At 47.1% G+C, this 26,596-nt stretch overlaps 1 protein-coding gene across 4 annotated transcripts in view; it reads left to right on the top strand.

Annotated features, from left to right (window-relative positions):
* LOC8035788 (protein numb) overlaps window positions 1-26,596 on the top strand; it is an 87,633-nt gene that overhangs the window by 18,034 nt on the left and 43,003 nt on the right. The window contains exon 1 of one of the 4 annotated variants that reach the window (XM_029992611.4): window positions 17,957-19,183. The exons of 2 other annotated variants lie outside the window; for them this stretch is intronic. In XM_029992611.4, coding sequence (XP_029848471.2) covers window positions 19,069-19,183 — 115 coding nt within the window. In that variant the 5' untranslated portion in view covers window positions 17,957-19,068. Of the gene's footprint in view, window positions 1-17,956; window positions 19,184-26,596 lie in introns of those variants that run through there. One more of the 4 variants, XM_029992612.4, reaches the window with a different exon arrangement.

The following is a 26,596-nucleotide window of genomic DNA, read 5'->3' as shown; positions in this document are numbered from 1 at the left end:
TCATACATTAAATTTATTGATGACGATAACAAATATTTTATTACTGCCTCAAGAGTTGACAGCATAAATAAAGGGCCAATCACCCTAAAGATATACTTCGCAAGGAAATGAACCCCCAAATTATCTGAAATATGCTCTGCAAATCATATCCGGCGTTTTTATCCTCGAGAGGCACGTGTTTAAGTGATTTTGGAGAAAAAATAAACTTTTTTTTTTTAAGCAGATTTAGATAACATGTGTTTCTGACACCTATTCGACTTCTCAAACATATAGAAGTCTGCTGCTTCTTTTATTTGATGAACAACAATTTTATATGTCTGTTGGCTGGATGAAAACAAAGTACACCGTGGCGCGTGGCAGAACTATGACGATTTCGCACGCAGACCGTCAGAAAGTGACTAATTAAGTAGCTGTAATGTCGAGCAGACGATGCAATACTACTTTGTTTTATTTAACAACAAATCACCAATTAGCTAGGGTGATGCTCTTTTACAAATTGAATCGACCGGCATCTTGTCAAGAACAAACCTCAGATGCCAATCTATGTCGAAAATGTTCACTTCAATGAGCTTTATTTTAGACCAGATCCGATCTGAATACGATGGCTGTCCCCTGCATGATTATTCGCCTGCATCACGGTGGTGAGTCTGAACAATATTGGTCAGGAAAGCAAGCATTGTGCTTGCCGCTCAGTGTTTCTATAAAAGGTAGACTGAAAGGGTTTGTCCTAAAACCTCCCTGACATTATGAAAATATTATTGCTTTTAGCTCAGTTGCATTTATCGTCATATATATTGGGAAACGTATTTTATAAGTTAGATTTCAGGATATATATGGCGAGGACGAGCCCATCTCATGATTGTATGCATTGCAATTAACTTCTAAGTACAAGAGCACAGCAGGATTCGACTTTTAACATTGCGACGCAAAGTTATACCAATCACGCGAATTTTAGGTGACCCACCAGACTGAACTTTTAATTCAAGTAAAATATATGCGACTGAGGTAAAAAAAAATGTTGAGTCATGTGTTAATCTAGCTTTCCATTTACTATTTCATCAAAATTATATAACGCAATTTATTTTTAGTACCTGAAAATAAAAGTAGGTTTACGAATGATAAAGATCTAAATAGGTACTCGTTTCACTCTGAAAATAGTGCGTATTGTCAAAGGAACGCGGAAAATATATTCTCAGTTTAGCGGTTCGAACCTGTTCGAACCGTTATTTTGTGCTCTCCGGAACTGAACCGGAGCTGAACCGAAAGCCGTGAACCCAAAGCCGAACCTTAACCGAACCGATAAAAATTTCGGTTCGACACTTTGAACAGCGTGTCGGTCTATAAGTGATTATTTCCCATAAAGAGTAGATTCGATGTCGAAAATACCGCGAAAAATCTTCAGTGTATAGTTGTGCATCAATAGACCAACACGCTATTTTGAGTATGGGCAAACGTTGACCTCCAGGGCTGCTATACTGATGTATGGCGCCAGTGTTCTAGGTTGTTCTCTTGTCGTGAGCAGTTAGAGAAGTCGTGTCGCAGTCGGTCGAACGCAGATGTGTGTGAACAGAACGGGTCGACGCACCCAGCCGCCTCTCCCACCCTCCCTTCCTTTCTCTTACTTCCCCCCTCTGCCTCTGCCCTTTCCCCCCTTTCCCTAAGTCTGCGCAGGGGAACATGCGTTCGCACCCCATGGAATAAACTTTGTTGTGAGTTGAAAGAACGTACTCGTCTGTGTTTCGTCCTCTCTCTGTTCTATACTTTCTGTCATTTAGTCCTTTACGGTCACCTCGGAGTTCGGCAAATTGGGTTCCGCCAGTGCCGGTCTCCGGTGATCACGAGGTTGTGCCGCAACACATTACGTTGCCGGATTTCACCGCTCCTGCAGAAGGGCTTGAGAGCGTCGACTCAGCGTTGGAGTTATCTGCGGCCTCTTGAATTGAACGTCGGCCACTGGAGTGTCGGCACGGTTGCTCACCGATAAGGCGTGTCGTCGTACACTGTGGGCATGGCGTATCTTCCTTTGCCTAACGGATAAAGGCATTGGAGATTGCTTCAGATCCGAACCTCTAAATCGATACTTCGAGGTGAGCCAACACCACCGAGACAGAAGGCCTCCCCCATGGTCTCTTCTCTCTCTACGAAATGTCATCAGAGTAGGATCGCGCTAACTCGGCTATTGGGCCCGAGCCCGACCTTCGACGCGCTGATTGGATACGAGCCCCAGCCGAACACTGACACAGCCCTCGTGCCCAATCTCACGCCTCGATCCATCTGACTGCTGACACGTGGAGAGGGCTTCTGTCTGGGTGGTGTTTGTTGAGCAGGTTTTGTAGCTTCTTACTTGTATAAGCTTGTCAAAGTTACGTGTTTGTTTTTTGTATTTTGATATATTACAATTATTTGTGATGGCACTTCTTCCTGCAGTATATTTATCTTCTGTGGAATGTCAGACGCCATCGCGCGCGCATACAACCCGGTGACTCGTCATTTTTCGCCTGGTCGCTTCATGTGGCCACAGAGATATGTGCAGCCATTGTTACAGCGTGCTGCTTTTTTTTTTTTTTTTTTTTTTTTGGGGGGGGGGGGGGGGGAGAGGTTGCGTAAATGGTCTCGTCGCTCATTTGTTGTCGCGCCCTGAGAGACCAGCGTTGTTGTTTGGGAGCCGCCCTTTCCGCATCCCCGAATTTGCATATAAGGAGAACAATGCTTTCGTATTTAGCCGTTACACGTTTACGTCCGGTACGCACGCACACACGCACGTCAAGATACTTATGCAGGTTCCAAGGCCAGCGATCGTGAGCTATCATTGCCGCTCTTCCCAGAGCGAGCCGGAAATCGTCCGGTAAATATGAATTCGCAGACGATCTTTTCGAAGGGACGCGGGACTTGCGAACGATCTTCTCATAACGAGTTTTGCGGACGGTGCTCTACCCGGCTATTACGTGCTTCGCATAAAGAGTGTTGGAACGCATATTTTGGTGGCAGATGCGGTCAGAAAACAACAGTAGCAATAAACAAAAGAAAAAAAAACTGTGATTACTTTGGGTGTGTTCGTTTGTGGCTTTTCTACGCATCGTCATCCGGCTTCATCTTCGCCTTCAGCGGAGCCGCGAAGTTCAAGGTTGTAACCCTTTCTGGGCAGATATTAATGGGTTCTAATGAGATGGAAGTGAGTGAGAGGGTCACATACTATAGGACTTCTGTACAGAAATCAGTCTCTTATCTGTTGAAAAAAAGTTATTGACCATATTAGCTATGTCAGATAGCACGTAAATGTGCCAGAGCACACACTGCTGTTCATAAGTGTACGTTGGTTTAGTCACTGAATTAGATGTCTGAAGTGGAGAGAGAGATACCAGCTGTTAGTCAGGTATTCGGCTGGGTGCGGCTTATGTACGAAACAATCGGGTACACCGAGTTCATTTTGCCCGTGCCGTTCACAAAAATAGTGTATTGCTCTCCGCTCCGATTAACGGCATCGCCTTGCCGCCTCTGGCCCTCCCGAAAGTGTGTTTGCTCCCAACGGTTTCCGTCGTCTGCTAAAAACGCGGCGTTTCCTCTTTGTTCCGTCGGCGGCGGCCGGGAACTCCGGTCCGGCGTTCTCGTTTCCAAGTTTGGATAAACAAGCCGAGCGAGTTCATCGACCTTTCTCCGGCCAGGGGTCGACGAAATAAACGGGCCAGGAAAACAATAATGAGAAGAAAGTAAAAAAAGTTATGCGAACGCGTGTAAATAAAATCAAGGCCGGGTAATGCCTCCTTTGTTGCGATCGGTTGTTGGAAGTTTCACTGCTCCTCCGCTAGGTGACGCCGCTGCTCCGCGCATGCGCGGCTCTTGTTAGTAGCAGACGATGGGGTTAGCGTCGTCTGCGTTCTTTCGAACGAACGCGCGCTGTCGTGGCTCTCGATTTTGAAGTTTTGCGAGATTAATGACGAAAAAGAGTTTACGGACTGCTACAGTGCTAGCACGAAGAAGCGATCGGTAATTTTTGTTTTAATTAAATATTTAAAGGAATAACAAATTGTTTTAATCAGAAAACGAAAATTATTTTATTGAACATTTCATTAAAGATTTAACTTTGGGCAGTCCCTATCAACTAATTAGGGGGCTGCCCATAAAATGCTATCGAAAATGAGGAAGTAAAGATTATATTGGCTGCCTGCCAAACGGTTCCTGAAGTGCACATTTTCCGAGGGTCTTCGAAATGCATAAAGCCGTCCGTGTCAAGCGACGCCCCTTTGGCAGAACTTCTCTTTCTCGCGTGACGTCAAGGTGAACGTAGCAGGGGCCTATAAATGCCACTCAATTCCAGCGCCTTTGGGCTTGCTTCGGGATGCCATCACGTGAAACTGTAACGTCATCAAAGCTTCATCCGGTGGCACGAAGACTTCGAAAGTTAGCTCTATAAACGCTAATCATAGTCATGTTTATACACACCGTAAAACACAGACCGGCGACCAGACCGTCGAACACGGTCTGGTCGCCGGTTGGCGCTAAAAATCCCGGTAAAAAAAAAAAAAAAAAAAAAAAAAAAAAGTACGAGCGAACCGAATATGCAATGGGACAGTTGGCCTGTCCTGGCGCGTTCACCCGCGGGAACGGCTGACCTTGCTTTTCTGGCCTGCGCGCGTCGTTGCCAGCTCGATTGTTTTATGCGCAGCCACCATAATGGGAGGAGCGCAGCTGCGAGTTGTGCTCACGCCTTTCGTCTGACGCGTTATTCAGACATTGCTCGGGAAGATAACGATAGAGAGAGAGAGAGGGCCGGTTGTCGTGCCGCGCGAAGCGTGAACTCCCAGAACACCTCTCGACGAAAACTTTTTTATGCGATTCCGGGTATTGACCACACGTGTTGTCTTTCTGAAATTGCATGCTCGTCGTCGCTGCCGCAGCTTGTTTTAAAGTGTGATAACGTCGTCCCACAAGCACAACAAACGCCAACATTTTTTTTTTCTTTTTTTACGTTTTGTTTGAAAGTTTTTTGTCCAGCGACATTTAGTCTACGGACGTTCTGTCCGCCGACAAAACACGATCGCTTCCTGGCAACCCAAACGATTTCGCGCAATACTTTTTTTTTTTTAACGTGTTTTGTGTCTGGCGAGGCGAACACGCAACAACACTGACATGTCAAACGACGTCACTTCCGGTGACGTCGTTACAATTGCAAAGGTGGAACGAAGAAGGAAAGTGGCGTCGTGACATGCAACACGACGTCATGTTCAGCAGTTCCTCGGCCCCAGCCGATGGACACCGGACCGCACGCGCGGCTACAGAAAAGTAGAACTTCAGGTGCGAGACTGTGGCGATATACTGTGGGCTCGTAAGATCACTCGCGTGAAACGAAAAAAAAAAAAAAAAGAAAACGCGCATTAAATTGCAGCGTTAAATGCGTAGCATTTATAGGGCCAGCGCTTTCCTATCCGTGGAATGTTGCCTCGATCGTGACGTCACGCCGGTGAAGTCAGTGCTAGGTTACGTCACGTGGATAGCGTCGCGGTGCTCAAGTGACGTCATCAACGTTTCTACAGGTTCCCCGTGACGTCATCGCGTGACAACAGCGGTGACGTCACGGTGTTTACGTGACGTCATCAGCGTGATGGTCATCGCGTGGCAAACATGATGCCGCGGTGTTCACGTTGCGTAGTGATTGATGGAAATGCCGGGCAAATTGCGCCATGAACGAAAGTCTGCTACATTCGCGCCAAAAGGCCATTTTTGCTAAGAATTTTATCAGAAGTGTGCCAAGATGGGCTTAAAGTAAAAAAAAAAAAAAAATAGTTTATTATAGGTCGAACCTAATATCCACGGAAGTAAAAAGAAAGAAAAATTGTAGGAATACGAATTTCGCAGCGTCTCTACTCACAGTATATATTTCGTTTCGTTTTAGGTCAGCATAGTTCAAGGCTCGAACACACACACACACAACCGCAAACACACATACGAAAAGCGCAAGTCACGAGGCGTTGACGCTGGGCATCAACCGCTCTGGTCGGTTGATCGCCGACATCGTTTGCATTTCCGGACGATGTCGTCGATGTCGGGAACAGAGTCCCGAAAAAAATTCGGAAAATAGAAGAATTGCCGATTGCGGCTATTGTGATTAAAACAGGACCAGGGTCTCGTACTCCTGATAAGGTCTCTTGATTATCGTGTCTGTTGCATGCCTCCCTGCTCGCTTCTCACCAGCGTGCGCTCGTCGAGCTTCCCCGCTTTGCACCGGAGTGCTAGGAGCAGCGACCGACCTGGGGGAGCGCCTGGCTTAGCGCGATAGGCAGGCAAATTGTGCCCAGGGTTATTACAGGTCGAACTTCTTCGTCCTAATTGAGTTAATCTATAAGGGAAAACAATTGAGCAGTGAAAGAGGGAGAGAAGAAAATACGAGTCTATATTCGAATAAATACGGTACTCGCGTAGTTCACGTGCTGCTGTCGATCGAAAGAGCAGTGAACTTTGACGTAACTCTGGTTCCTACGCCGCTGAGAAGCAGTGTCACCTTTAAAAGTGCGAGTGCGTGCTTTTGTTATATTTTTGCGTGGTTGCTATTGCAGTTAATGATATTAGAGTCTTGCGTTTGGCATAAAAGTGAGCTTGACATAAAAGTGAAAAGTACTCCCAAACAACTTTAGACCGTTTGTCCCATGAAAACCAAACCATGTTTCGTGCGATCTTGTTATTTGATATAATCGCAAACCGAAACTAAAACTTCGGCACATCCGGGCAACATTGTACCCTCGACGTCAGTTGCATCGGCACCCACGTGGGATACAAGGGGTCACGTGATCTACGTACGGTAACGTAGAAAAGGCGCGGATGCATGGGGAAGAGCGAGGACTGAGGACGGGCGAAGCGGCGGCGGCGGCGAACAAGCCACGCAAGCGGCGACGAAGCGGGCTATGTAAGCGCCAACCCAGGCGGCCAGTCTGTTGGCACCAACGTTGTTGGCACTTGGAGATGCAATCACTTTTCCATTCTCAAATGGTATGCTAACAGACGTTGGCATCTCTTCCAAAAGTTTCAGTGGCTGCTCCGAGCCAATATTTTACCCGCTACAAAACCTGCTACAAAAAAAAAAAAAATCAAATGCCGCTTCCGTCACTGCGTGGCGACATCAGCGTGATGGTCTTCACGAAGCAGCCATGATGACGTCACTGTTCACAAGGCGTCATCAACGCGATGGTCGTCACCTTGACAACCAAGGGGACGTCACGGTGTTCATGTGACGGTAGTCACGTGGTACTTATACGACGTCAGAGAAGATCTATAAACGTTAAGCATTTAGAGCGCCTTGGGGGTATATCAAAAGAGACAGGCGAAGGTGACGCCAGGTTCCTGTTCTTGTCTAAAAGTTTTCAAAGGCTACGCAGAATAACACTGCACCCAGGTGTTTTCCCGCTAAACGGAGGAATACATGGAGGATTTCTTCGCTAAATTTAGCGAGAAAAGGTATTCGCAGTGATGTGATTGTTGCGCCAATTGCGCCAAACTGCGCCAAGGGGCTAACCCTGCTACATCCTGCTACATTTCGCCAAAACATGGGTAATCTGCGCCAAGCCTGCGCCAAGGGACCAATTTAGGTCGCATTTTAAAACCGAAACTAAATTGAGTACTGTAATTGAGAAGGCGCGTGTTATGTGCACGCGCAAGCGGTCACCTGACACAAAGTACCGTGCATCAATTGTCCACCCGGTCTTGCATGGTTTTCCCGGCGTCTCGCGTTTCGCGCTCTCGTCTTGTGGGTCTCGTCTCTTTATTTTTTTTATATATATATATTTTCAGCGATAGACGCGGATGTGTGCTGACGCTCCGACGCTAGCGTTCCGGGTACCAGCTATGCCGTCATGCTGTGAAACGAAACCACGTTTCTGCGTGGCAGCAGGAGTTACTTTGTGAGCTGAAGCAACGGCCGTGGGAAAACTATATTTGGTCACTGCCTTCCTGTCACCGTGGTCGCGCGACGTCGAATGTTGCCGTCCCCACATCGCTGCAGATATGGTAGTTTCTAAAATGAAACTAAGTACCGCCGCATGTTCATCAACATTCCTGTTCTTGTTTAAATGATACGTTACTACAAAACTCCTTCTTTAATTCAAAGGCTGCTCTGCCAAAGTATTGATTATCTAGATTCCTCTCGGTGGGCCTTCTTTCGAGAGGGACGTCGGCACGTGAAAAATCTGCCGTGAAAGGGAGTTGATGAAGACAAGTGAGCTAAAGCAAAGAAGGCAATGTCTGCACGCTGAACCGGCACAGCATGCTTGTTTGTCTCCAGTTCAGTCGTTGCACAAAGCGCTCCAGAACTGTTCGAGGCTGGCTCGTAATGTCTTGCATCGATGCACTCACGTTCTTTATTTTTTGTTGTTTAGCTTGTACCTTGTTTACCGGCCTGGCAAGCACGCGCCACTGGACTGTTTTTGTCGCATGCTCGAGAGTTACATTTTGTGTACAATTTTGGAGATAAGTTAGCTGAAGGGTATGGTTTCGTTTTCGATCGGATAGCCGTCGTCTGCGCTCGCGCCACGAAGCATGCCCAACAGCAAGCCTGCCGAAGTTGGCCTCACGTGCATGCGAACATGATTGCGTGACTGAAGCACCAGGTGGGACGCTTGCAATTCATTGTTTTACGTTTGCTTACTTTTGACGAAAATCTGGCACGTCGGGAACCAGTAAAACGGTGGCAAGCGGTTTTTCGGAATTGCTTGGCAAGGCCTACAGCACGGTACACTTATGGGATGTCTGAGCAGTAAAAACAGAAGCAGCGAGTTCCGTCACAACACGTCACATCAGAAGACAACACAAAGTGTCCTTCGTTTGTACAGCACTTAAAACGAATATTTTTATTTTCCTAAGAATATCCGCTCCAAAATCCACTTTTGCTGCTCCGAAACACTGTCTTGGCTGCTCCAAAAGCCGCTTTTGCTGCTCCAAAACACTGTTTTGGTTGCTCCTAAGGCCACATTTGCTGCTCCAAAACACTGTTTTGGTTGCTCCGAAACGTGCGCCAAAATGGCTTAGGCCAATCACATCACTGTATTCGCTAGACGCCACGTCATAGTCGGACGTCACATGTGTAAAACAAGATTTATTGAGAAGGGACTGCACTCTTTTTTGCTGTGTTAAATCCTGGGGAAAAAACTGCATATGTTCTTTTTATTTGTTTTAATTGGCAGAAGATGCCGACATTTGTCAATCATGCCAGTGAACCTGGCAACAACAACCCACTCACGCGACATGTAGCTCATTTTTGTGTCACTGGGACGTGTTTTGTGTCTAGATGTGGTGACACGATGAATAGCCTTTGTGAGTGTACGCGACTCCAGTCTCTGCGTGCTTGTTGTGTTCTTCGTGTTAACGCGGTGTCACGGTTGACAGTTTTTTTGTTTTGTTTTTTTCTTTTCTTCGCAATAAGACGAGAAAGAGAGCGCGTGTGCGGAACAGTTTTTGTGACGTTAAAATCGTGGAGTTAACATTAGTGGTCATTTTGTGCTCCCTAGTGATACACGCGCTGTCCGAAAAGGTCATTCGGCGTTCGTTGCCCTGGTGACGACGACGAAAGCGGACGGCCTTTATGCTGCTGAAGAACACTGCGGCGCGCGCGCGATACGCGGTGCGTGCTGAGGCCCTTCCCGCAAGCTTTTCAATGGGCGGAACGCGAACGGATGTGGCTGCTTGCGCGTCACCCGGTGGTTGTGCGTTACTCGAAGCTTTGACAGCTCCAGCATTTACGATGAAGCTCGTTCTAGCTTCTCCTGAGCTCTCGGAAGAACTGAACATACCGATCCTCCGTCACCAGGGAGCCTAGACGCTAAGTTGTCCGCGGCCACCGCTTCAGCACTGCCGTCGTTGCTCCCGGACACGGAACCATTCGGGCTATCAAACGAACGCTCAAAATCACCGACCTCATCAACCGAGGCTTCCACGAGGACACGCTTACATTGAAACCTTTTCGGGCACGTTCGCTTGCCATAGGACGGTTGTCTTCGACCCATAGATCTAAGGGGAATATGCCACCTGCGAAAACACGGAGATCTATCTACCAAAGAACCAGGAAAGCGAGACTCGCACTGACGCCCCGGGGTGCAGAATGAAGCAGGACACGGGCGCGGAAGAACACCTTGCACAGTGCCGAGCGCAGAACTGCAATCGGACGATGTCGTTAGAGTTCCTGTATAGGCTCCCTACGGGAGCCAGAGTTGCGCATTTGTTTTCCCCGCGCCGCCACGCCGCTATTCGCCGAGATCCATCACGTGAGGAGCAAAGCATCCGTTGGCGTGCAAGAAAGCCACCTTTACGGTCGCTCCGCCGACGTGTCTCTTGCCCCGGCGTATGTTTCCCTGCTTTCCGCCTCCGTTTCCTCCTCTCCTGTTTTCCATGCGCGGCGGCGCGCGCGGCGCCGCTATTCGCCAAATTTAGTCACGTGAGGAGCAAAGCATCCATGGTGTGCGGAAAAGCCGGCGCTAAGGCCACTCGCCGAGGCTGAATGCGCAACTCTGCTACCGTGGGTACCTACACAGGAACTCTAGATTTCGTGGACAGTGAGCGCCATCTCACGGGACAGAGAGATACCTTAAAAATAAAGAAAACAAGCACCGACACCTTGGTACTTTTAATTCGCTGTAGTTACGGAACAGAAAGACGAAAATAATCCCTGGAGAAGGGGAACAAGAGGGACAATGGACAAACACAAATCTCCAAACACAGCTAGGGTGCTGTTGAGCGACCGAAAAAATCCGCCTGGTCCGGGTATCGAACCCGGGACCTCTCCATTACAGGTGGAACGCTCTACCAACTGAGTTAACCAGGGGTTAGACGTCAGTAGAGCAAACGGGTTTTAACAGCTGCGACCAGTCTAACACCAAGAAGGGTGAAGCTTGCGATTTAACGTTATAATTGTAATGCAATGAAGTGCAAAGGTGCAAGCGAGCTGGACAAGAATGACGAAAATAATCCCTGGAGAAGGGGAACAAGAGGGACAAGGGACAAACACAAATCTCCAAACACAGCTAGGGTGCTGTTGAGCGACCGAAAAAATTCGCCTGGTCCGGGTATCGAACCCGGGACCTCTCCATTACAGGTGTTCTCCAGGGATTATTTTCGTCATTCTTGGTTAAGGGTTAAACCACTCGGTCCTTGCGCCCAGAGCCTTCTATCTGCTTGCGCCCAGCCTCTTGCGCTACCGCTCTGTGTAACATAACGACGATTTTGTTTTTTAAGCGATGCGACAACGAGTAAACATGAAAAAAAAAAAAAAAAGAATATATCACGTGTGGAAGTAGCATGCGACAACAACGGCAGCTCCCGTTGAAAGGACCTTCTCTTTGCGCCCCCCCCCCCCCCCCCCCCCAAAAAAAAAAAGTTAAAAAAAAAAGAGGAAAAAGAAAAAAAAAGGAAAAACGGGGGGGGGGGGGGGGGGGGTAAAAACGCAACAAACAAGATAGAAAGAAAAACGGGCTGTTTTCTACGTCGCGACCAAGTCGTTTCTGGTTCTCTGGGAGGTGTGTTTGTCCCGGTGTTCTCTTTTCGAGAAAGGTCTTCTTGGCAACGTTGCCTCCACGCTTTTCTATCCTTTCTTTTTTATCGTATTTAATTTTATTGCGTATTTATTTTTGAACTTGTGGTCATCTTGTTTACGACGGAAGGAGAAAAAGATATATGTACTCCGTTTTACGGGTTTTGCGGCGTGGTGTCGCGTGGTTACAAAAACGAGAACAGTCTTTTTTTTTTTTTTTTCCCCTTCTTCTTATAAGCGCGTTTTAGGAAGCGTGCGTGTTGTGGTTTGGTGGGCTCTTTGCTGCTGCGATGTTGGATGAAATTCAAAGTGGCGAGAAGTCACGGCGCCGGGCAAACGACTTCCGGGAGGGTATATATAATATAAAGGACTGCCTGCTTTCTCTGGTCTCGCGAAACCGTCTCGGGAAAATGAGAACTGTGAAAATTCACTAAATTTTTTTTAGCCTTTTTTTTTTTTTTTAGTGTGCAGCCGAGTTGTGTTTTCAAGGACGCCTTGAGCGCCGACCAAAGCTCCGCACGCGCATTCCTCCTCTCTTCTGAGATGTCACACAGAGTTGTCCTAGAACGCAGTACTACTATGTACAGTCGAAGACTAAGAAACGATATCTAGGTGGCGCTAGCCGCCGCCCAATTTGAACAGTTCGACTGCTCGCCAACTCTTTTTTTTTTTTTTTTTTTGAGAGCAAACTCAGTGGCGCCATCCATCGGGTAGCCCTAGCACGCTTCCGGTCCGCGTATATTTATTTATTTTTTATTTTTTTACGCACCACATTTTGCTACAAGAGTAAATTAACGTCTGGCCGGCCACTTTCCCCAAAATAGCGCGTATATTCGATCTCGCAGATTTGCACACTGGCTTTTGCGGCGTTTCAGCTCACGGAAGAAAGATCGTCCGTGCATCCAACATGAGGAAATGCTTGGCCTGCCAATGTCTAACGCCGCTCTCGTGCCCAATAGACCCCTTTTCAAAAGTGCATCGAGCAACATTGGGGCGTCGCCATTGCTTGGAAACGAAGCGCGCGATTGGATCCGAGTGTTTGCCGAACGCTGACGCGGGTCTCGTGTGTAATAATGCTCGGAAAAGATGAGCGAACTAAAAGCGCAATAAACCAACTTGCTGCGTAAGCACGAAATGTGTAGGTCCGCCAGTCCGTAACCGCTAAACGATCTTCAGAAAAAAAAAATTAATAAAAAACGGCAACCGGTTCCAAAGCATTGAATGAACCATGGTCACATGCGTAGAAGCCGAGTGCGCTAAACGATCGTGGAAAGGATCGTTTAAACGCGTCCCGCGAGTCGCTGGGACGCCGCCCGCAGGCAACCGGCTACGAGTCCCGGTTCCCATGTCTTGAGCGCTAGAAATGGCATGCGCCATAGTGATCTCAACTCGTCGATTCAGTTTCGCTCGAAAGGTAGCTTTGCTCTTTTTGATATGTTCACATAGTTTATACTTATCTTTGTCCATCTGCCCTTTGCTTCGCTTTAATTTTGGCTTAGCGGCTTTTTGTATTGTAAAAGGATTCCAAGGCTGCAAGCGCGAGCTATTCGTTGAAGGATACATTTCGGGTTGCGCAAACTCCATCAGCAGGAGCAACTGAAAGATAAAGGTTACAATCTCAAGATTCTCGCCTTCAAAAAAAAAAAAAAAAGAACGAACATTATTATTGAAATACGAGTATTTCTTGAGATTGTTGTAATAAAAATCGTTGGGAATGCGAGAACTGTCAAATTAACTGAGTGGCTTTAGATACATGTTGAGCTCGGTCAATTCGTGAGAAGATTGAGCAACGGAAATGACTGTGTACCTGCTCCTTGTTCTATTAAAATTGCCAGGCCTGAAACGGGAGAGTTTCATTTGAATTCTTGTTATGACGTCAACTTATGGCCCAATCTAGCCATATAAACAAATCAAATCTAAGATGTCCCTGGCTAAACTGTGAGTTTACAAAAGCAAAGAGCGCGAGGTCTCTTCTCTTCAAAATCTTTTCAGTCCCCCGCCCCGCCCACCCCCTCTCCCCCCTCCCCCCTCTTGCGTTGGTCTTTGACCTTTCTGGTGTGGGCTATCTGGCCCACAGACTCAAATGAGTTTGAGACCGTTGGTTTAGCGGTTAGCACTCGGCTTCTACATACGTAGAAGCCGAGTGCGCTGCAGACAACTACTGACCTGGCACGCAGGAACGGGAGGAGCAGAAGCAGGTGGTTTGAGAAAGTGTGGGGAGCGGAGAGGGGCGAAGAGGGCAAGAAAGAGAAGAGCAGAAACAGGTGGTGTAGAAAGAGCGCGTGGAACGAGGAGTGGAAAGGGCAGGAAAGCGCGCTTTTCCACTTGGGGACCCAGAAAATTTAGCGCAAATCATTTGTATCCGGGTGGTGCTGAAGGGGGGGGGGGGGGGGGGGGGCGCGCAGCATAAGCAATGGTGTTAACTTAATCTGGGGAGCACCACCCAACCTGGGCACTGAATGACTAAGGGTCATCCTGTCCTAGGCGCCACCCGAACTAAGAGAAACCACCCAATGTTCCGCATTTAAACGGGTTTGGCAACGTAATAAAAAATACAACTGTTCTTTTTTCCTTTTGTTTGCTTTGTGTGTGTGTCGTTATTTAGAAAACCCTGTCTCGGGTAAATTCGCCATGTTTGACTAGAATTACTCGACGTTCTAGCTGCACTAGCTAATGTCGACCATCGTTTGTTCGTGTAGTTAAACGAGATGCATCGCACATTTCTAGGTAGGAAAATATTATTCATCTTTTTATTATCTTTTTGTTCTAGAAAAACAAAAATAATAAAGAAAGGAAGCCTATTTGGCTAATCTAGAAAAAAATGCGAGGCATTGTCTTTGTCTGTATATAAACGAGGGTGGAGGTTAACTTTAGTGCAGGTTTGGGGTTACTGTATTTCGCCATGCCGCGCTCACCCTTACCGTTGAAAGAAGTCGAAAAAAGAAAGTTCTCGTTTTCTTTCTTTTTTTCTTATTGTTTGGAGGTTGAACTAATTACCTTTCCCCCTCTGGGGGGCATTCTTCCGACGAGACAATGGAGTACAAAACATAAGGATAAAAGAATGAATGGTCCCACACTTTATGAGAAGAATAGGGGAAAGCTACCTCGTACCCTTTTTGTTTTAGACTGAGCGCTTTGTCTCATAGCTAGCACCCTTTGTTACTTAACGCCAGACAGTTTCTTTTTTTACTTAGTTGTGTTCTCTATTGCACAAGACGTGCTTACGATATGCTCGGAACAACGCTTGTTTTACATTAGTAACACAGAAACCAAAATTGAAATGAGTACGTATATCACCGAAGAAGCAGCAGCAGGCAGAGAGAGCGAGAGAGAATTTCGGGTTTACTTTCACGGATTCGAGTAAACAGGACGGCCCTGACGTCACTGCCCGCGGTTTCGTAATGCGGTTGACGTCAGTACATTGCGGGGTGCCTTTCGAAGCGGCAAAACTGTTATTTTTACTTTTTTTTTTTTTTTTTTATCGTAACACACGAGCAGCGACGCGATAGACGTCACCGTACACATCTTGAGATAGATGGTTCGATTGATAATAGTCACCGTTTCCCGATGCTTCTCGATTGTGAAGATAAAAAAAAAAAAAAATCTTTTATTTCTTTATTTTTTATTATTTTTTTTCTTTGGGGGGGGGGGGGGGGGGGGGGCGGGGGCGGGGGTTAGGTGTTTGAAGCAGCCCCAATGCTGATGTTGCGTACTGGCAGATTATGAAATTCAACCTAAGCATGGATCAGACCAGCTTGCACGCCGTATGCGCGCCGCCCATACGTCGAAATGACACCGCCAGGATCGCGGGCGGCGGCGGCGACAACGGGACACTTCTATGACGTCATCAGGGGAATATGGAGGCACCACTTTCTCGAACGCGGTACTCGCATCAGTCGGCGGCGACTCGTTCCTGCAGGCACGAGCTAACGCGTCCTCGCGTGGCTGGAACGAAGGCTCGGAGTCGACGTTCTTTTCTTGCCCTATCCATTTCCTCCGGGTGTTTGTGTTGTGTGATCGCTGCCAGCGTTGCGACAGCGCTTTTGTTTTTGATATAGTCTCGTAGCTATGCCTTCCTTCTTCGCGGCCATGAATATGTCGTCGCCTTGTGTGTGTGTGGGGGGGGAGGGGAGGGGGGAGGGGGGGGAGGAGAGACACGCTGGCACTTTATCTTTTATCTGATCGGCCGCTCGGCATTCCTTGGCCCGAGCCGCGAATATCTTTCGCGAGGGACTCGCCAGTTTTCGTCGTCCGCAACTCCGATCGACTCTCTGAGTCGCTCCCCCTTCATGATGAGTCGGCAAACAAAGTTTCCTTACTTTTGTGACTTTGAAGATTGTTGTTAAAGGGAGGGGAGCTCCGGCGAAATTTCGGTAGTCTCTGTTTTGCCTTAAAATTGCTTCAACACATTGACATATTCGAACAAGTAATATAAATTACGAATCTCTAATCTCAATACTTTTTTTTTCCAAGTTATTGAAGTTTTATATCTGGTCTCAGAGGCTCTGCTGGCAACACTAAAAACGTAATGTTTTTTTTTTTGTTTTGTTTTTTTGTTTTTTTTCACAGATGTTTTTGGTTTTCAGGCTAGGTGGTGCACGTTACCGCCCTTTATGAAGGGTACATCTGTTAGCATCCATCTATAGGTTGTAAAATGGGTGCATTCACCGTGTACGCGACGGATACAAGAATGTTGATGGTGTGAAAGGAATGCTAATTTAACCCACGCCAGCAAAAAAGACACAAAAAAAAAGACCGTTGTTTGTTGTCTGGTTGTTCGACTTGCAAGTTATACAACATGTGGCGTCACGTGACATTTGCCGTTTTCTCGAAAGCTATTTTGATTTGAGAGAAAACCGCTTTAAACGACCTTCAAAGCAGACAATGTCGTTGAGTCTTAAACGTATTTAGCTCGTTCAGACAACCTTCTTTATTGTCCTATTGTGATCAACCGTTTCACTATAGGCTCGGAACGGGTGTGACGTAGACTGTTCTCTCGTGACTGACACCAACTCTGTCGGTCACGTGACCTGTCCCTCAAGGCCGACTGCTGCCAGGCTCCCCACCCCCCAGTTGGACGGTCTGATTTCGACGTGGCGTCGGTCCAAAATTGCTCGCCATATTTTTACGTTCTTTTTTTTCTTTTCTGTTTTATGCTCCCTATGTTATCTACTAATTGCTCTGGGCGGGGTTCCTGGTACTTTTTAAACGAACACATACAAGGGGAATGTGTCCATAGCGTTTGTTGGCGACGGTCGTCAGTAGAAGAGATCGATAAACACTGCTTCTCTGTTGAGTTCGTTTTTGCCGAGTTTCTTATTGTCTATCAAAAGCGTTTCTGTCGTAGCCGGCGTTCGAATTCCGGCAGCATGATTTTCGTTTGTTGGCTGTCAAACTCAGTCAAACGCTGCCTTGGCGCTTGACTGCGGGTCGTGTTTACTCAGTGAAGCGCCAATGGAACAGGAGTTTCGTCTGAACGCTGACACTGCAATCGTGTCCAATATTGCATATGTCCCGCGCTCAATCGACGAAGATGACATCAAGGGTCCATTCGTCAGGCCACACCAAACTCTGTAGAGAGAGAAAAAAAAAAAAAAGTTTTGCGCATTGTTTATACGTTGCGCGAAGTAGTGCTTACAATATACCGTTGTCAGAGTTTGAAGCGATGCTCTTGATATTTGAAACGTGTACGTCTTGATAAGATGACATATATCTACTCTAAAGTGCACCTACATATATCTTAATTATCCACATAAATGGGGAAATTAGTAATGCTCCGCGAGGGGCCGGACTTTTTTTTACTGCGGTTCTTGAGGTGAAAGGCTGTATATGTGTTTCCCGCCATAGCTACATGAATGGGAAGAGTTAGTCTCGCTGAGGTTATTTGTTGTTTTTGTGTTGTATCGTCAGCCTCGTTTGGTTATGAAAGTGGGTGCAGCTTCGGTATTTTTACATATCTGAACAATGAAAAGCAGCAAGTGTTGTCTGCTGTTAAGAAATCGGCGCCTGCGAGTGACAGACATCGCTCGCTATGAAACTTGAGAACGCTACCACTCCTGTCTTTCTCTGGCATGCAGTTTACTTTGAGCGCGTGCAAATTGGCTTTGGTTACCCCTGAACACGGGCGAAACTTAGAAAATAAAATGTCAGTTACCAAGAAATGCAAGTGTCGTCGTCCTGTCTGTTACCAGGCGTCGTATGCTGAAAGTCGTTTGCTATCAAGAATGTGCAAGTGTCGTCTTCCCATCAGCTACACGAAGCGCATATCAAGTGTCTGCTATCGGGAACGTGCAAGCGTCTTCCTCTCGTCCGCTACTTGTCGTCTGCTGAAAATGTCATCTGCTGCAAGAAAAAAATACCAGATGTAATCTTCTCGTCTGCTACCTGTGGTCTGCTACCAAGAATGTGCAACCAGTGCCGTGTGCTACTAAGAATCTGCGAGCGTCACCTTCTCGTCTGCTACCAAGAATATGCAACCAGTGTCGTCTGCTGATGCACCGAGCGCTGTCGTGTGCTGCTCGCCCTCGCCGCGGTTCGGCGATCGCGATCGCCCCGGGAGGGGAAAAGGAAACAACCTCGGGAAAGATATCAACATGTAAAAAAACGTGATTGTGGTGGAGAGCGCGAAAATTGAGGAGGTCGCCGGGCCCCGCCGCCACCACCGCTTGCCGCCGCCGCCTGTTTTTCCTGGTCTTGGTCTCGGGGGGGATACGTCGGCGCGTCGTGCGCCCACCACCGGTTGCGAGGAGAGTCCGTCGTCTCCGCTTCTTCTGCCTCGCACGCAGACCAAGGGACGCCGGAATTCTTCCAAGTCACCGACCAGCCGACCGCGTCCTCGTTGACCGCTGAAGAAAAAAAAAAAAAAAGCAGAAGAAAATCACGTTCGCTCTTTCGTTTCGAATCTACGACTGTCGTCTGCTGCCGTGACGGAAAAACGAGCCGACGCTCGCTTCTTCGTCTTGAAGGACTACAACCTACGCCCCGACGCCGACGTTCCCGGCGTTCGCTTCGCAGCCATCTCAATGTCGTTTCTCGAGCGGGGGGTGTCGAGTTTTGGCAGTATCGTACGCTGCCTCCTCGACGACGCATAGTGCGGGCGGAGTTGGATTCACACCACCGGCTGCGGAAAGTGCCGTCTTCCGTGCATGTGTGCGTAACCGCGAAGTGCTTGTTGCGCTCGTCTATGTGTATACTGCCAGTAGTAGCACCATCGCCAGCGGATAGAGGAAAGCAGCAGCGACTACAGCGACCGAGACTGAAGGAGCTGTCACGGAACGCTAGGCCTAACGCCGTTCTCGCTTTCCGGGCGTGTGCCAAGATTCCATTCTGAAGACGACTTGGGACGAGGACGGCGTCGCTGCTCGAATCGGATGAGCGGTTTTCATCGCGCTGCTGATTTCGTTTTTATGTGTGGTTCGTTGACGTGTGGCGTTCGTCGTATCCGAATGGCGAGGTGGTGCGGCGACATCGAGGAGTGTCGGTGACTGCCCAGTGTCCGGATCACCGAGGAGGCGGTGATTTCTGTCTGTGTCGTGGTTGGTGAAAAAAAAAGAAAAAAAGCGATGGGTCAACAGTACAGCCGCGGAGGCGTCGGGTCGCCGGGCATGGGCTACACGAACCAGGGAGGGTCGCCCGATCTTCGCACACGTAGGCTTTCTACCAGGCGGGCTAGAGCCGGTGAGTTTTGCTGAGTCATGTGGACCTTACCTTTTTGTGCGATAGTTTGGCCGTGGTGTGTGTGACCAAGGATTGACCTCGTCGTGGCCGATGACTTCTAACTTGGCAGGAAAGTTGAAACCTTTCCGTGTTGCACAAAGCCTCTGAATTTTTGGTGGTGATGTGGTTAGTGATTGGTCTCGTCGTGTCCAATCGCTGGCTTGGCTGAGTGACAAGGGGTTAGCGACGGGATTATTTACGCTTACGCGAAAGGGGCGTTCTCGTCACGGCTGCAGTCACAGATGACAGCAGCGATTGGCCTTTTCATAGCCAATCACCGTGGACTCAGGAGGAGGTCTTTTCGTGTACCACAAATCCTGACATTGGCATTTATGTGGTCTGTTATTTGTCTCATTGTGTCCAATCACTGCATTGGCTGAGTGGCGAGTGATTGGCCACGAAAGTGTTCACGTGAAGGGGACGTCTTCATCGTGGCCAGTTGCTGCTTATATCAGTGATTGGCTATGAAAGTGTTCACGTGAAAGAGACGTCCGCATCGTGGCCAGTTGGTGCTTACATCAGTGATCGGCCTCTACATGGCCAATCACTGTTAACTTGGCAGGAAAACTTTCCCTTTATCACATCTTTGGCAGTGATGTGGTCGGTCATTGGTCTCATCGTGTCCAATCACTGGCTTGACTGAGTGACGTGGGATTGGACAGCAAGGTTTTTACGTGAAAGGGGCACTAATGTCCCGATTTGCGAGATCATTCGACGCTGCCTGAGCCAACCAGCACAAGCAGCTTAAAAAAAAAAGTCGACGGGTTGTTGCTGTTTAAACTCTAAAAACAAAAACAAAAAACAGTTACATCGCGTAAGTCGACGCGACGTCGGCGCGCCTTGTCCGTTGTTGGAAGTGATACGCGTACTGTGCGCTGTGCTATTGTTCGTCACCAGGCCATGAATCATCAGGTCGTCACCGTAACAAACTGTCAGCTAAAGCTGATTTTCAGCTCTACAGACGGCGCTACGATACCGAAAAGAAATCATAAAAATCGGAGAGTTTCGAAAACGTTCTTGCGGTGGACACTCATCCCGAATAAGCAAACACGAATCTCTCTTTCTTTTCTTACATTGGTTTCAAAAAAAAGTAATTTGTAAACCATCAAATGCATAACTAACGCAGCGAGGAACGCAGATATTAAACCTTACGTAGAAGGAAAGGTTTCCGCAGCGACGAAAATATGCTCTAAGGCGGACGTGTCAAAAAAGCTATGCTATGAGCTATGACTCGATATAACCCGTCATGGATGTGCACTTGGCACGGCTTGCTGCCAACTCGTGACTGTTTACCCCTACAGTTCATCATAGATGCAAGCCATAGTACCCCACCAAATCAAATAGAAAAAAAAAAAAAAGTTTTCTGGGTTATATATTTTTTAACGCAGATTGTATTTCATGAGTCGCCCCTGCGTTTCCCCCGCTAGATTTTCCGGGAAAATAGACGTCACGTGGTGTCATGGCGTCCACGTGACACGGCGAATTGACACGTGACGTTAGGTCACATGACGTCCTTCAGGAATATCTGGTCGTGTGACGTCAATTTCAGCGCTACATATTGCGGAGAAATGAATCAACGATACGTTCTTCTCACCCCGAAGCGACTGTTTAATGTCCCGAACAAGTTCGAACGATTGCCCCCTTAGATGCGGCATTGTATATGGAACTCTGAAGATAAAGGTCGCTGGTCATTTTTCTTTTGTTGTGCCGGCTCGATCGGCCCGAAAAAAAAAAAGAAACTGTTTGTCTGTTACGCACTGGTTGCAGACGAGATACCGCGCGCCATCTCCCTTTATCGTCTGCAAACCAACCGGAAACGCTCAAACGGCTGCCCGTGCCCTCTTTCCCACGTTTTCGTCTATTCATTTATCCGTCTCCATTGCTCCGATATAGGTCCGGCTGTTTACAGCTTCAAAAATTGGCCTCCTCGCAAGAAAAATAAATAAATAATAATAAATAACTGCGTTTTTTTTTTTTTTTTTTTTTTTTTTTTAGCGGCGACTCTCTCCGCATGTTCAATTGAAACTCTGGTATGGCAGCCAGAAAGCAAATGACACGAGAGCGGGTCGACGAGCGTCACGGAGACCGCGCCGCTCCTATCGTCGACGTTTTATGAGACTTCCGTGACCGACCCGGACGGGGGACACTTTATTTTTCCTTCCTTTGCATGGTCCCCCCACGTCAAAATCTTGTCGTGACCGACCGGGCTCCGACCGCTCCCCTGCTCCCTGCTTTGGTTAGGGAGCCGAGATGTAAAGAGAGCGATCAACCCGGACCACGGAGAGATTTTGCAACAGACCATACCCATAGACCATTCCTGTCTACAGGAATGGTCTCTTGCAATGGGGCCTACTCTAGGGCCCCCAAATTCTCATAGGCGGTTTACGGAAAGACTCATCGATGAAGTCTTCGTCAACGCTGTTGTCGCCTGACAACATCTCTCACAGGACCGCTGGTGTACTTCTTGAGAGACCAGGAAGGTGACATGGAAATTCGTATTCAAGTACAACTTTTCTTGTGTCGCTTCAGCCCTACTCTTACGTACGACAAGGGTGGCGTTTGTTGTTTCAGGCACCAGCTTGTTTCTGAGTTTGGATTTCACTGTGTTAAGCTGACTAAAACGTCCTCTCTGCTTCGGCATTCGAGTTGGACAGCACCAGCGACGACATGGCCAATCCGGCCAACTCGGCGAGCGGTTTTTTCACCACAGGCATCTTTATAGGAAGGAGTGAACTTGTATTTGTTCGAGTTCATGAAGGTGATTTTCGCTCCACTGGGAACCTCATACGCCTTTCTCGCACCCTAGCTTCATCAGCGAGAGATAACCAGTCGGTCTTCATGTTGTCAACGTACGTTTCAGACCAACTAGCTTGGGGTCAAAGTGGTCTTTAAGTCTGAACGTCAGAACGTCCATCTGCTCTCTGGGAATTCCGACCTTTCTAACCAAGCTTGAAAGGGAGAGCAATGTCATAATGTCTTTGAGCAGCTTTGTTTTATCCACATATTTCGCCTCAAATCACGGATTTGTTTTTTCTGTTGAATTTCAGCGGGGGAGGATGACTCCCGGTCGCTCGTTGGGTCAGTCTCGAATTTCTGCGCTTTTTAGAGGGCACGGAAATTGTGTTTTTAGGGATAATTTCGAGTTGGTGCACCGCGTAAGGCATTCGCCAGAAATCCGTTATGTATGAAAATGGTTTGATCAAGAAATCCACTAGCCGCTAGACTAATCTTTTTTTACGTCAAAAAAAAAAAAAAAAAAGATTTAGCGGAAAATTTGTCATATTGGCATCACTGCATCTCAGACCGTTGAGATGCGAAATACGTAGCGCCTCTCATCGTCTTTTGGACACACTACGGCGATCCGATGTACGGCGCGCGAGAGAGTACAACACAAATAGAAGGAGCTGTCAATGTTTGTTCGGAATTTTGGGATGACTGTTTCAGAACGCAAGAGAAGCAAGACTACAACACAGACAGAGTACGTGTCGGCTTTGTGATGTGTTTGCTCTGTTTTCTTTGTGCGTTTTGAGCTCGCAGATTGTACGTGGAGTGCGAGCAAAGATAATGTCTGCTAGAGTGCCTTCATGTGCGCTTCGCATAGAGTGATGCCAACTGCCTGTTTCCCTTTCCCACACCCTCTTCCACCGCCATTTTGTTTCTCGCATTGTTTCCCCGTGCGCCGGAAAGTGGCCTTTGTGTCCATCGGTAATCCCATCCGAGGGGGAAAATGCTAATCCTCCCTCCGTGGGTTCCACAACGCTGCTCCGAACTTCTGAGATAAGGTGCTTGTTTCCGGATTATCGCCGAGGAACAAAATGGCTGCTGGTTTGTCGGCGAGTGGTATTACAAAGGGTGGCATCACCCTAGCAAAGCGCACATGAAGGCTCCCTAATGTCTGCCCTTCCCTCCCCCTCTCCCCTCCCGAACGTTGTGGATGGATGGATGGATGTTAAACCCTTCGTAACGGGCGGTCGCTTGCGCCACCTAGCCTGACTCTAAAATAACAAACTGGGATTTTTTGGAAAGACACGATTAGTTTCGACTTCCGCTGGCACGGAAAAAGCAATACCGTTTATCCTCGCTCGATAGTAGTTTCTCTTTTTGCGCCGCCAGTGCGCACGCGTTGTGGCGTTCTGTGGAGAGGAGGAAAGCGGGCGGCGAGGCGAAGACGCTTACAGACGATCGACGACGCTTACGGCGCCTCCTCGCAGACTTGTGTTAACCGCGTGACCCCCCGATCGAGCAGTTGGAAAGACTCTGAAATCTAGGAGCTTTGGTCGGCGGCGAGAACGATGTCCTCCACTCTTCGGGGGGGGTTGCGTGTTTAACGTGTTTTATCGATTCTGTGGTGCCCGAGCGTGTGTCAGCAGCACCCAACGCAAAAACCGCCCCAAGTTTTCTGATGTCGTAAGGAAACAATTCACGCGCCGCAAAAAGAGAAACTACTATCGAGCGAGGATAAACGGTATTGCTTTTTCCGTGCCAGCGGAAATCGAAACTAATCGTGTCTTTATTGTTTTATTTTTGGCGGCCCGTTTGCTCGCTGGTTTAGGTTAGGAAAAGAAGGCTCCGGGTTTTGATGAAAGATGTGAAACTTGTTAAATAGCAATGTCTTAAACTTAATGGGTTTTCTTTTTTTCTTTTTTTTTTAGAGAGGGAAAGAGAAATTTGGGTTCGGCAATATTTTTTTTTATGATTATGTTGAAGCGGAGATTTTGGGCTTGGTGTTCAACCAAGTATCCGTCAAGGTCAGAGCAGACGCTCCTACTGGAATAAACGCGCGCCTGGTTACAATGAAAAAAAAAATATTTATTTATTTATTTATTTATTTATTTATTTATTTATTAAGGGGAGGGGGGAGGGGGGTTGGAGTTGCGCCGTTTGGACGGTGGAGACGCTGTCGGCTGAGGCAACTCGGGGGCGCGCCTATAGGACTTTACCTGGTTGATCACGTCGCAGCATTCGCCTTGCTGTGTGTCCTCACACATTATATACGGTATATAATGTATATATTTTACACCGTGGTTCAGCCTAAACGAAATACGAATAATTTTTGCACTGAATCTGCTCAGAATCGCGCACACCTTGTGCAGCGTTCGTGACGCACCGCCGTATCCGCTATGGTCACGAGCAAACTGGAATAACCACCAGCTGATTAGTGATGTCCAGTGTTCACCCTCGTGGACATTGGTTTTGAACTTGTGAGAAACAAGCCAGCAATGATGACGCGAAGAACGGCTGTCCCCGTCGGGGGACGTTACATGTAGCGCCATCTTGAGGATGTAATAGACTTGGTGGCAATCGGTACGAGCACGTTCTACCGACAACGGGCAGAAAAAAAAAAAAAATAAATAAAAAGAAACGATTCTACTTATGATTTGTATTTTTCCCGAGCCAGTTATGTTTCCTGAGCCAAGTGGGCATTGCTAGAATCCGCCGGTACCTTATTTGATGAAAACAAACCGCCCATGTGTCATTTGATGAATTTTGATGACAATGTCACTGCGCGTGGACACAAGTTTCAAACTGCTGCTACTTTTTCTTCTTTTTTTTTTTTTTTTGGGGGGGGGGGGGGAGGGGGAAGGGGAGGGGGGGGGAGTGTTTAATATTAGTATGTTGATATTTTCGTAACAGCCTTGGCTTTGATTGCAGAATAAATAACGGGTGGTTATTTTCTGCGTCTCTGCCATCTCTAAAGTCAGTTTCACGTTTGAGGAAATTTCTCAAGCTTGGGTCCCCATATCCGCGGAAGTCGATCTTTAGTGTAGGTACTTTGACAGGCCGCGTCATTAAAACATTGTATTTCTTGTTTTGCCTTTGAAAGGACCAAGCAGTTTGCAGAAACTCCATAATAAGGATAGTTTATGGCTATAAGCCGTAGATTTTCCTGTGTTTATTTATAAAAAAAAATCGACGGTTGTTTTACGTGTTCTTTTTTTTTTTAATATTGGTGCATTTCGGTGTTTTGTTTCAGAAGGGCGCTAAACACAGCGAGTATTGGCGGAAAAATCTCATCAAGCTCTTAACTGTTCAAGTCTAAAAGCGAGGGTTCCGACAAAAACACCCCATCTAAAGAAAAAAAAATTAAAATTTAAAAAAAAATCAAAGTTAGCATTTTTTGGTTTTAAAATCGATTATCGTACTTTTTTAAACTTGTTTTGTGTTTATTTATTTATTTTTTTTTACATTGGCGAATGATTATCAGTATTTTTCGGTCAAAACTGGGAAGTCCACAAATAAAGATAATCCATTGATACATTTCTTTCGGATCTCGGGAGAACCCCTGTCTACTCATGTATTCCATTGTTGTTGTTTTTTTTTTTTTTTTTTGTTTCTTAACTATCCTAGATGTATTTTTCTTTTAATTTAGCGGTTGTATATGTCATTTATACATGGCGTCTATTTCGGAATGGCCGGGCAGGAATAGCCGGAATGAACAATGCGGTAGGTTGTTGCACGTACGGAAGTGGGAAGCGAATGGCCGCGTGTCGAGCCCAGCTCTCCCTAGTTCACTTCCTCTCTGCATATGGCGCGAAAGTGCACTAACGCCCTACCACCTGTTTCGGCGCCAGCCGGTCTCGCAAAGAGGAAAATACCGAAGCCAGCAGCGGGGTGAATTGCTGTTCGCGCACGCGTCAAAACCAATGCGATGGACTAACCAACTATCTCAAAACACTTTTTTTTTTAACGTTGGGAGTGTATTATTGACATCTTTTCCTCGCGTGTTTTTGAACCTATATACTGTCACTGGTTCCTAAACCGAAGGTTTTGCAGTATCTGCGAGAAGCGAGATCAAAGTTATGTACGCAGGATTTATCGGAAATGAGAACGTATTATACATTGCGAGAATTGTTGGGAGCCCACGATGAAATAATGACGATTAACTTAAAATAAAACTACAAACCCAATTTCCTTTTTTTTTTTGCGAAGTTAATATATAGCTATACAATGTTGCTCCTTGCCTTTTTTTTTTTTTTTTTTTCAAAGTGAAGGTTTTTGGTGGGAACGGTTATGGAGTGACGCCAGCTGTAGGCCGGGATTCACTGTTTCTGCTGTAGAATGTATTCCTAACTGACGAGAAGAGGCTTGATGGTGGGAAATGAACGCCGTGAAACTCGCTGCAGCACTCGCGCAGCAGCGCGGGACAAAATCCTAGCACACTCTGTTTTCTAGACTGTCTGATCGACCTCCAAGCCTGTCTGCCAGTGACGAGTATGCTTAAGTGATGCTTTTGGCATTACCTTTCATCTGCCGATTTCAAAATAAATATCCCGAGTTTCGGGATACTAAATAGTATTCTGGGAAGGGTAAAGGCCGGATTTTCAAAATATGGTTGGAGTAGTTCAATAGTAGCTATTCTTCAACTCCGTTTTT

This window comes from Ixodes scapularis, unplaced genomic scaffold (assembly GCF_016920785.2).
Source record: "Ixodes scapularis isolate PalLabHiFi unplaced genomic scaffold, ASM1692078v2 PGA_scaffold10__122_contigs__length_95168666, whole genome shotgun sequence".
NCBI lineage: Eukaryota > Metazoa > Arthropoda > Arachnida > Ixodida > Ixodidae > Ixodes > Ixodes scapularis.
This window is presented reverse-complemented; position numbering and strand designations above follow the sequence as displayed.